This window comes from Chaetodon trifascialis, chromosome 21 (assembly GCF_039877785.1).
Source record: "Chaetodon trifascialis isolate fChaTrf1 chromosome 21, fChaTrf1.hap1, whole genome shotgun sequence".
Classification (NCBI taxonomy): Eukaryota; Metazoa; Chordata; class Actinopteri; order Chaetodontiformes; family Chaetodontidae; genus Chaetodon; species Chaetodon trifascialis.
In genome coordinates, this window is record NC_092076.1 from 12,462,678 (window position 1) to 12,474,487 (window position 11,810).

At 43.6% G+C, this 11,810-nt stretch overlaps 2 protein-coding genes across 2 annotated transcripts; one reads left to right on the top strand and one right to left on the bottom strand.

Annotated features, from left to right (window-relative positions):
* The first annotated feature begins 11 nt into the window (after positions 1 to 11).
* On the top strand, positions 12 to 8,807 carry rhot2 (ras homolog family member T2). The gene is made up of 19 exons (XM_070990766.1): positions 12 to 197; positions 1,034 to 1,092; positions 1,592 to 1,673; positions 1,828 to 1,871; positions 2,075 to 2,128; positions 2,249 to 2,301; positions 2,592 to 2,700; positions 2,879 to 2,980; positions 3,115 to 3,213; positions 3,315 to 3,423; positions 3,514 to 3,634; positions 3,848 to 3,932; positions 4,052 to 4,197; positions 4,328 to 4,428; positions 5,597 to 5,727; positions 5,881 to 5,961; positions 6,055 to 6,177; positions 7,051 to 7,253; positions 7,467 to 8,807. Exons 1-19 carry the CDS (start codon positions 161 to 163, stop codon positions 7,582 to 7,584), a joined length of 1,857 nt encoding a protein of 618 aa, XP_070846867.1. The 5' UTR covers positions 12 to 160; the 3' UTR covers positions 7,585 to 8,807.
* A 1,330-nt stretch (positions 8,808 to 10,137) lies between these two features.
* Positions 10,138 to 11,494, bottom strand: h1-0 (H1.0 linker histone). The gene has a single exon (XM_070991392.1). The coding sequence runs from the start codon at positions 11,264 to 11,266 to the stop codon at positions 10,679 to 10,681; it is 588 nt and encodes a 195-aa protein (XP_070847493.1). The 5' UTR covers positions 11,267 to 11,494; the 3' UTR covers positions 10,138 to 10,678.
* Between the last annotated feature and the right edge of the window lie 316 nt (positions 11,495 to 11,810).

Here is an 11,810-nt window from a genome sequence, read left to right on the forward strand (position 1 = left end):
GTCTCCTCTGTGAACCGGAATGATATGGTTTCACCTTGGGTGCATGTCGCTGTGGAGAGGCACACATTTTATTTTAGCTAGAATTTTCCCATTCAAATGAAAGATAAATGTCACTGTAGTATTGCAGCGTGTCTGACTGTTCTTCAAACAGAGAGGAAACATGAAACAAGACGTCAGGATACTTTTATTGGGGGAGCGTAAGTCACTCGCGCTGACAGCCGATCATAAGCTAAAAGACTAGCAAACATTAGCTGTTGTAGCTAACTTAACGTTACAAAGTTGCAGTTGAATTTGCCTCGGTTGCTCCTGGTGGCATGGTGCTGATAACAGTCTTAAAAGAAAAATGTATTTGTCTACACTAGTTTTGTTGTGTTCGATAACTTGGGTTATTTTCTACGAAGTGCACACTTTCCACATGTTAATTTCCGCAATGCTATGTTAGCTTAGAGTAACTTTGCGGACAAGTTGTGAACGGTTAGTAGGTTAGCTAGCTGCCATAGAAAAGGCAGTAAAGTTTCATTGGCTAAATGATCAGCTGTCGTCCACGGATAACCACAGTACACATTACGCAGATGCATTTTTAATTATCAGTTATTTTACGAGTTCTCCGTTAATCAAGGAGACGTTTATTAGCTCGCTGAATTGTTAACGCTGCTGCCAGGCTGTCGCTTCAAGAACTACCGTTAGTTAACGCTAACGTTAGAGCAATTAGCTAATTAGCGTTAACGTTGACGAGTTTAAGCATGATTTAGAATGACTTTTCATGCCACCGTGCTTTATTGAAAGAGAATTTTTCCATTAGCGTAACGTAACTGCATGTAGAGTTTAACGGCTTAGGATAATGTCAGGCTTCCTGTGCATAATCAAGTTATATCAGTGACATTTAGGCTTAATAATGTCTGTTGAAACCAGGGGCTAAAAACTCCGCCGTGGATGATAACATAAAGAATAGTCAGCTAACTTGCTAGTACATGGTCCTTGAGGTTTTCTCTAGCACCTCCTCTCATCCTCCCCATGTCTTCTTCTCCAACAGCCAAAGTGGGGAAGACATCACTCATCATGTCTTTGGTTGGTGAGGAGTTCCCAGAAGAGGTGAGTGTCAGTACAGCCATTCACCACTGCTGTGTTTTTGTCTAAAAGTCTTTCTGTTGCTGGAAGGCTGGAGGAAATCAGGAATCCGCCCATCTGCCTCTTACAGCTGGTGTTTGCCACTGTCGGCAAATTATTGCCACAGTTGCTCTGCAGTTGTTATTCAGCAAACTGGTTCATTTCTGTTAACGAAAGTAAACAAGTTGTTTAATGTTGTGCTGTTCTTTGTGTGCAGGCTAATTAAATGCCCATTCTCTTCCTACTCCTATTGCAGACAAGTTCTATTCATTTTCATGTGGTGCTATTGACTAACACGTTTTGCACTGGTGTTGATATGTTATCTTCAGAAGTGAAAATTGCTCTAGCATTCCAGCTTACTTCTGTGTACTAGAACCATAATTGTGTCCATGTTCAATAAAAATAGAAAATGTGTGATTGTGTTATGGGAAGCTGTCGCCAGATTAAGTGATGGTTGAGATCTGTGATCTGCAATCTCTGACAGGTTCCCCCCAGAGCTGAGGAGATCACCATCCCTGCTGACGTGACTCCAGAGAAGGTCCCCACACACATAGTGGACTATTCAGGTAACATTACCTTACAGCTAACATGTAGCACAACTGTTTTTCAGTCCACAATTTAATGTGTGCCTGTGCGCACTTTGTTGGAACCGAGATGATGCATGTGGGTCTGAATGGCATGACCTTGAGATTTGTTTATGTTTGTTTTTAACCCCAACAGAAAAGGAACAAAGTGATGAAGTCCTTAGAGATGAGATCATCAAGGCAAGTACACCACACAGCGAAATGAAAATACTGAACAATTGTTGGCTTTCTTTTCTTTAGTCATGTTTAGATTTTTAATGTTAGATCCTGAAATTAAGTATTCTTCCTCTAGGTTTTTGTTGAAAGGCATACCAGGTTGATTGAGTGCTGTTGATTCTGTTTTTGGTGTAATGCCCTCATCTGTTTTTGTCCAACCCACACAGGCTAACGTGGTGTGTGTAGTGTATGATGTCACCAACGAGGACACCATAGACAAGGTAGTAACCTGCTGCTTGGTTTACATTGGTTCATACTGTGCAAGCATTCCACATGCTGTATATCACATTTGCTTAATGCATTTAAAATACCAAGCAAATGTGTTTTTTCTTGTTTTTCAGATCAGAACTAAGTGGATACCTCTAGTTAATGGAGATGCGGAGAAAGGGAACAAGTATGTATCAGCTGTTTGCACTCCCTACTATTTGCACTTAATGTGCAAACTTGATAATCTAGGAATTTGAGCCTGTTCTTCCATTTCACCAAGTCAACATGATTTAGACATACGAGCATCAGCAAAGTCCCAGCATGTGGGAGTGTGAGTGCATGCAGTTCACACACTATTTGACAGTCAGCTGATTTGCATTATATCTTGCATTGCAGGACTGTGTTGTAATTTTTATGCACAAACATATCTTGATAATGTTGAATTGAGAGTTACCCTGTCTCCATAAATGACACTAGAGTTCCCATCATCCTCGTGGGAAACAAGTCTGATCTGCGCTGTGGGAGCTCAATGGAAACCATCCTTCCCATCATGAACCAGTTCTCTGAGATCGAGACATGTGTTGAGGTGAGGCTGAACTCCTAATCACTGCAGTCTGAGCACACCTGCTAACCCAACTGTTGAGACACACACACACCCTTGCTGTGTTTCACACAAATATTTACACGTGCCTACTTTATCTGGCTTTTATATTGCTTGCATAATTGTATCTGAAATATTTTCTCTGCTGTTTGTGTCTTTCAAGTGTTCTGCAAAGAACCTCAAAAACATCTCAGAGCTGTTCTACTATGCACAGAAGGCAGTTCTTCACCCCACTGCACCTCTTTATGACCCTGAGGATAAACAGGTCAGCTGTTTTTGGAATTGGGATGCCAACTGTGCAGACTATCCTTCTGTCCCATTCCAGTTATTTGCACATGTACATACAAATGATTGGTTGAATAATGCTACAATTTTTGTCTTCCCAATATTTTTCCCCAGCTGAAACCATTGTGTGTCCGAGCCCTTACCAGAATATTCTACATTTCCGACCAGGACAACGACCGTATCCTCAGCGACTCTGAACTCAACTGCTTTCAGGTGCCAGTTAAAATCACTTAACATTATGTCTTCTCAGTTATTATTTGAAATGATGTGTTTTGTATGTAATTAAAAAAAAATCTATCCACCTTCATGTGCAGAAATCTTGTTTTGGGAATCCTCTGGCATCTCAAGCTTTAGAGGATGTGAAGACAGTAGTTTGGAAGAACACCAGCGATGGTGTCCAGGACAACGGCCTGACCCTAAATGGTAAAAATCAGTCATGAATGAGAACATGCAACTTTAAACTGTGCTGCAAGGCCATGCTCTATTAATGACCAAATATTCTTTCTCCTGCAGGTTTCTTATTCCTTAATACATTATTTATCCAGAGGGGCAGACATGAGACCACGTGGACTATCCTCAGGAAATTTGGTTATGATGACAACCTTGAGCTGACCGATGATTACCTTTACCCTGAGTAAGCATCTGATAACTTTATTATTACAACAGGTTTTATTGCAGTAATACTGTGGAGTAAAGATCCTTGTCCCTGTATTCTACATAGTCATCTGTCTCAGTCTTAGGGCCTTAGGGCTGTATTTCTCCCATGTTTCCGTTTGACTTTGTTACGTTTGTACAAACTAGTCAGCCCAGGTATCTCGACATCCAACCGTTGCTTTTCTGTTGTCAGACTACGTGTTCCCGTTGGCTGCACCACAGAGCTCAATCATTTAGGTCACCAGTTCCTCCAGCAGCTGTTTGACAAGTACGATGAAGTGAGTAAGAATCCTAGCTGTGTCCCTCTGGACAGTAAATTTCCAGCAGTGGCTGGTTTTCTACACAACATGTTCAATAATATTTTCCTTGTTTTGAGGTGACCTGTTTTCCCTCTTAGGACAAAGACTCTGCACTGTCACCGACAGAGCTTAGGAACCTGTTTTGCGTCTGTCCGTACATGCCATGGGGTGCAGAGGTCTACATGACTGTCCCAACCACTGAGGACGGCTACATATCTAAACAAGGCTACCTTTGTCAGTGGACGTAAGTATTTCACTTAATTGGGAATGATTTTGTTACTGTAAGCATGCACTGGTTTTACACTTTGTGCACTTTATGGTCGGCAGCGTGCACTATTAAAAGGTCACATGTATGTCAATCCCTTCACATGCAGGCTTTCCGCATATCTTGACATCCACCGTTGCCTGGAGCACCTAGGATACCTAGGCTACCCTATCCTCACTGAGCAGGAGTCACAGACCACCGCAATCACAGGTGTGTGCGCAGGCTTGTGAGAGATTGACTGTAGACTGTCCCAACAAACTGCATGTAAATTAGCCATCTTCCTGTGGAACATGGGAGACCCCTATACTGTACATCCTGTTTGAAATCTTAATTCTGAGCCTCATACTTAAGCACTGTTCTGCAGGAGGATTACTTGACTTAATCCTGTCCGCTGTAGCCTAATGGATTGATAGGTTGAATAGTGACTTTGAATTGCATGTGTCAACACATTTCTACTTCAAATATAATCCGCTGTCCACATGTGATGCACATTTTGTTGTTGTGAGCATTAATGAAGATGATAATGATTACTGCTTTAAATTAGTGGGTTTACATGGTACCCAGATGTAATGTATGTAGAGTCTGAGGATATTTTGTGAGGAAAGCTTGGACAAGATTGGAGGGTGTAATATGTTTGCTGGTTTTCTCTGACTTTAAAGCTGTGATGTCATGCTGCCTGACAAACAGCAGCGGCAGAGGTGTAGTGTTCATCTGCATTATATTCTAAGACCAGTTCTTATGCTTTATGGAAATCCTGTAACTGCCACTAGAGGTCACTTTATCTCAGGTTGAAGTTACTTAGTATGTAGACTATTTTAACTTTGTGTAAAATCAGTGTGATGCATTTAAGTATCCTTCATGTAAAATGTGTTTTATCGCTTTAATACATTTTAGACACAGGCTCTAGTTTTCATGTGTTTTGCCATCAATCCTATCTTTTTTCACAAGCTTTATTGATGAGATCTGAGATGCAGCAGCTACAAATTCTCAAGGATAAACAGGTCGCACATGCAATGTTTGTTCTGGGCTGGACTGTATGTTCAGATGGGTGGCCAAGGCAAACTAAATACTGATGCAACAGGAGAGAGCAGATTCATTTGTTGCCTTGTAGAAGAATTGAGGCAACAGCTGCTGTGGCAGGTTGAATTTCTCAGCTTTGGCCTTTGTGATGACGATGTTGGCCAAATGATGAGACCACAAATGAAGTCTGTTGTACTGAAAATCAAAGACTATTTGAATTTAACTACTTGGTGACGTAGGCCAGGGGTTTAGCTGTGTTCTTGTGGCTAAGCTAGTCAAATTCAAACTGATATATTGGTAAGCCTGTGTGTTTGTGCTTCTTGTTTATATTTGTCTTTCTGCTCGATTGTGCGAGCAGTAACACGGGAGAAAGAGGTAGACCTGGAGAAGTGCCAGACACAGCGGTCAGTGTTTCTCTGCAAGGTGATCGGACCGCGGGGGACGGGCAAGACAGCCTTTCTCCAGGCCTTTGCGGGCCGCAACGTTGTGGTATGACACCATCTGCTAGTCTGGAGCTGAACATATTGAATTTTGCATTATTAAACTGTGATGAATTTGTACCAGTCTGCAGCATCAACACTGATAATGCTAAGTCACTGTTTTCCTGTCGGTGCTGCCACCCCCCCCCCACCCCCCCACCAGAATAAAGCAAATTCCAGCAGTGCCTTCTCGCCCTATGCCATAAACACTGTCCAAGTCAGCAACCAGGAGAAGTACCTTATTGTAAGTAGCTCCCATCCTGATCTTAACACTGACCCTTAACCTCTGACCCTGACTAAAGCCTGAGCACCACACTCTTCTCCTCCTTTCTTTCAGCTCAATGAGGTGGACGTGGAGGTGGAGTTCCTGAAGGCATCGGATGCCTCCTGCGATGTTGCTTGTCTCATGTACGACACCAGTGATCCACATTCCTTCGACTACTGCGCAAGTATATACAAGGTCAGTCGCAGCAAAGGTTACAGGAGCATTTAAAGGATAACACTGGTGTGCTTTTATTGTGCTTTTTAGTTTGTTCCATTCACAAACGTGCCCCATCCACTTAACCAAAGATCTCTCCCCTTGGAAAGATACACCACTTGGATAAAGCTTTAAGTGTTTGAGGGTGCTCATAAAGAGGAAAACAATGGAAGAGGGACAATGTTGTGGCTTTTCAAAATAGCTGTGTTTTTCCCAGAATTCAAGGATAATCTTCTGGATATGCGAAGTAATCAGGATTGTCTATATGCCTGAATTTATTTGTCAGAAGAATTATGAAGGCATTAAACCACCTCTTCCCAAAAAGAAATATCTTAAATTGAGGTTTAAATGAACCCTGGTGTGTTTACCCGGTTAGTGTGGTTCATTTGGGCTGCTGTGAAAGCTGTCAATCAAACCCTGCCGCAGACCAAACAACCAGGCCGAGACTCTTTAGAGGAGGTGGTCTCGGCCCGATCCCAAACGAACTCTGGAGGGGTTCGTTTGTGGTGGGAGCATGATCTGATCCAACAAGCATGCGACCTCTGCAAGTTTGACCAAAACAGCTTCAAGCCCCAGACTGCTGCAGTGTAGTGCTTGTGTTTGGCCAGCTTCTCCCTTTGTTTACCTCCTTACACATCTGACCAATGAGTCAAGGGAATGTTGTCATGTGGTCTGTAGTGCTGCATTTTGACTCGCTTGGATTTTTCTCTGTGTGAAAAGTAGAAACTCATCAACTGATTCAGACCAGAGCAAACGAACTGTAGGTGTGGAAAGGCTCCATGTAAACAGTCGCTGTTTTTACCTGCTTACTGTCACACACTTAAGTTTTCACTCTTGGTCCCATTTCTTACTTAGCAACACTACATGGAGAGCAACATCCCGTGTGTGCTGGTTGCCTCCAAGGTGGACCTTCCTGAGGTCAAGCAGTTCCACGGGATGACTCCAGCAGAGTTCTGTTATAAACACCGACTGCCTCCACCGCTGCCCTTCTCCAGCCTGCTCCTCCACTCCACCAGCAAGGACATCTCCACCAGGCTTGCCTGGGCAGCAATGTACCCGTACGTTCTGTTTAGACTGACTCCAGCTCTCAAGTCACATCAGATATCGCTGTAAAGCTGGAAAATATAAAGATCAGTCACAGGGGAATGTTTAAAACATTGCGCGATTAAAAGGCGTATTTGGAGATGTTAGAAAAGCTAGACGTTTGTTTTGCTTATGGCGTAAGCTGTGCGACTGATCCTTAATGATTTTTGTCCTCCTCTGATCTCCAGACACCTGAATGGTTCAGACATGAGCAGCACATCGTTCTGGCTGAGAGTGGCGTTGGGCTCGGCTGTGGTTGCAGTTCTGGGTTTTGCCATCTACAGAGCTGTCGCCAGACTGAAATGATCAGCAACCAGCTGAGATCCCCCCCCAGCCCCCACTTCCATCCATCCATCCATAAAGACCAAACCTCCAAGACTAGATCCAGAACCACCACAGTCTCAAGTTGACCGAGTCTGCAACTTTTTAGTTTTCACCCCAAAAGCTCCCAGGAAAGTCTTCCTGTCTGACCTTCCTCAGTGACTGACTTCTTCACTTTGTCCTCCGCTCTGAGTCAGTTGATCGCAATAGTCCAAAGGCAGTTGGAAGCTACTGATCATATTATTCCCCATGCTGCTGTGCCCAGCTTTTTCTGCCTTACACTGTCCAACCAGGCTGAGCAGGAGTTAGCCTCTCTGACTGAAACAGTTTGTGTTCAAACAGGTGCTTTATGAAAGGGGAGGAAGTGCATTGAATCTATTGCTTTCACATCAATTATCTGTCAAGTGTTAATGGTGAGACTGGAGAGTTTTTATTCATATGCAGTCTTTCTTAAGCATCATACAGAGAAATGCCAAATTGACTAGACTGAAGAACCAAAGGGCATGAAGTATTTTTAAGTAAAGCCCGATTGGCTGCCACTGAATCCCTTGCTGGAACTCCTCAGTGAACACTTTCTTTTTGACCATGCCACCACAGATACGACACGTTCATAACGGATTTGCCAAATAACTCCAGCAGCAGTAAGTAGTCGCAGCATGTTGTTTGCCCCTTAGGCACAGTATTTAGCCTAATAATGAAACATTTGAATGTTTTTAGCAGTACAGCGTCACTGATCAGCTGCAGCAGGGAGCGATGTGCATGAAGAAAAATGGCGGTTTATGCGTTGGCAAATATTTTCTCCTGCAAAAGAAGCCTGAGCAAACCTTAAAAATGGTAACGAAATACGAAAGAAAAATCTGGTCAAATCTTTCTCTGCTTCCACTAAGTTTTACTCTGTTCATGTTGAAATGGAATTAATCTTGATTGAAGCTGAAATAGATGGATAATCATGCTTTTTTTTTTTTTTTTTTTCCTATTGACACACGCCTGACACTGTGCATACACTTTGACCTTGTTACAGACCTAATCTGCCATTGTAAGCTTTTTCAACACGAGTCCGTCACGTTCATGTCTGTTTGGCCGCTTCATCTAGCCGGGGACCTGCTGTTTTTTGCAGAATACACTTGTGTGACTTTTAAAATGTGGCTGTTTTCTTACTTGAAAGTGAACTGATTTAGATGCTTAATAAAAGACCAGACCAGACTCAATGGGGACCTTTGCCCGAAAGACATTGTGACTGTTGGGTTGAAAGATATGTTGCGAATGCTTTATATTATAATTTTCTCTGTCTGTAATCAGTCGTATTTAAAGTGTGTATGACTCAACTGAAGCAGTGTGCAAAATGTTTGTTGCTGAAAGTAATGGGTTCCAAAGGCAGCGATGTGCTGTGCTGTCAGTGTTGATGTTGGACCACCAATTGCTGACCACCCTTCTGCACGGAGTGTCTCCAAATGCAAGAACAGTGCGAGTCTAGATGCTCTGCTGCTTCGACCGTTCAGCCTGAAGCTGTTTAACAAGGTTAGTTTGGCGATCTCACAAATGTCTTTAAAAGATCAGAATGAACAACTGTGTAGAAGGTAATTTGTGTGAAATCTTGACTTTCATCAGTTTCACTCCAGCTGTCTCAGTCCCGACTGAAGGGAAGAGGAGTCGGCCGTTCCTGCGAGACGCCACAAGATGGCAGTGTTGCATGGCAGGCGAGAGGCAGGACAAGTAAGCGCTGGGCGTGTCTGCAAAGCCGCCCCCTCACTGCACGGTGGATACACTTGGGGAAAAGTGGATGTTGGGAATTTGGGTGGTAATATGCGTTAGACTTGAGCATTAGAGGGAGAAGAAAACAAAAACTAAAATAACCTTAATGTGCTGCATTCAGGGGAGTTTTTAATTGCACACTGTGATGTTTAGACCAGTTTTTGCTGAGCACTAAATTATTTTTTCCCCAAAAAAACAAAACATCTCTTGGCTTTGTTTACCACCGTCCAGTGTTTTTCTTGACACTCTCTGGACAGAATCTCTGGTATTCAGGGTTTCACCTCACATCAGTCAGGTGTCCTCTCTTGTCTGTCCCCGTGACTGGGTGTCGAAGGAGTCCTAAGGTAATTCAGAGAGCACTATTGTAGTTTATTACCTGATGCTGATTCCACACGTTGCTTTTCATGTGACTCTTGCCGACTCCAACTTACATTAGAACCCACAGTCCACCCAGGTCACCATTTTTTCCTGTTACATGTATCTCACATGCATGTTGCTGCATGAGGATATCTTCCTTCTCATCGGAGCTTTCATGTGTGGGCTTTGTGTGCAACATTTTGGTGCACAATAGATGGAATTTCATGCCGCGTACTACAGACCCCTGTGTGTGTAATGTGTATATATAGACACATGTATATATTAAAATAGAGGAAGCAGTGTTATTGGTCTGTTTAATAGATTACATTATGCCTTGTCTGTCTTTAACATACAATGGAATTCCTCCGACCACTTTTATCCAAACCCTTTGCGCACGCGTAAAATGCGCGCAATAAGTTGACAAGTACATTTGGTAGAAGATGACAAAGGTTTATTGGATCGCAGTAGAAACAGTCTTTTTAAAAGTGAATGAACGCAGTGAGATGTTTGTATACTGAGTCGTCTAAACGTGAGGAAATGTACAGAATGGGGCTCGAACGACAACTATAGAGCCTTTAGGAAAATCTTGCTGACGTCCACTGCCTCTGGTCTGTACATTGTGAAGGCTCGACAATGCCCACTGTGGACACATTTGTATTTTCAGTATGACCCCGTGCAGTTAACAATAACTATTCAATAGTTCAACTGTATATACATTTTTTTGTCTTCTTTTCAGCAAGACCCTAGACTAGCCTATAATCCAAGGATCAGACAGAAATGAACAGAATTATTATTAAAGGCAAATAAAAATGGTCACAAGTACTTCTACAGCATCTAGAGGCAATAGTGCAATGGAGAGAAAACTACTGGTAAAAACAGCATAAGTTTGCATGAGACCTTACAAAAATAATACATATACGAAAACATTTCCTTCAGTATTTACAGTGACTTTGTCTCTGATATTGTCCTTTCACTTCTTTCGGGCTGCTTTGGCTGCCTTCTTTGCTGGTTTTGCTTTGGGCTTGGTTGCCTTCTTTGCTGGTCTTGGCTTGGGCTTGGCTGGCTTGTTTTTCTTTACTGCTGCCCTTTTGGTTTTCGCCGGGGTCGTCTTTTTCGCGGCCTTTTTCACTTTCTTTGCAGCTGTCTTCTTGGGCTTCTCCGGCGTTTTGGGCACCTTCCTGGGCTTGGCCGCCTTCTTGGGTTTGGTGGTCTTCACCGCCTTCTTTGGTTTGGGAGATGCCGCTGCCTTGCTTGGTTTTTTGGAGTCCTCTGGTTTGGTCAGCCTGAAGGATCCGGACGCGCCGATGCCTTTGATTTGGCGCAGAGTCCCGGCTGCCACCAGCCTCTTCAGGGCCAATTTAACCTGGACATCGACATTGTCGCCCACCTTGTAGTTCTTCTTCACGTACTTCTGGATGGACTGACGGGACGCTCCGCTCCGGCTGGCGTCGTTCACGATTGCCGCTTTAATCATGTCCGAGTATTTGGGATGAGAAGCTGGTTTCTTGGGCTTGCTGGTCTTTTTGGCTTTGGCTGGAGCTGCCGACGTCTCTGCCATGGTGACTTTTCTTAGTTAGTTGACAAAAAAAGTCCAGGAGGTGTAATTTCACCCGGCTCAGCTGGTCCACCGGAGCGTCAGAAACAGCGAAATAAAAGCACGGCCAGACGTAAAGCTTTCCCCGACAAAGTCCGGGTCTGCGAACAATGCCACACTTCACTGTAGTAGTAAAAATGTTTTTCTTATTGTCCACGCAAAGTACTGCGTCAGTACACCGTATCACATAAGTGTCTTATTCCACAGGCGCTCCAGTGGGCTTATGAAGCCTTCCTGCGGACGTGATTGAGAACACCAACTGCCAGCAGCTGATCTAGCGGACTCCATGGAACTGGCGCCGTCCCGTTTGTGTTTCTTCATCCTCCAACTCCCGACAAATATAAAAGCTACGGCGGAGAACTGATCCACAAAACATTATGGGCTGGTAGCAGAGACATTGGGCTTCCCGGGGACACACTTGTTTCCCTTCATCCGCGTCGGCGAGCAACTTTTATTCCAGGAAAACCGGCTGGAAGTAACGCGTGCTGTGAACAATTTTGCACAATTC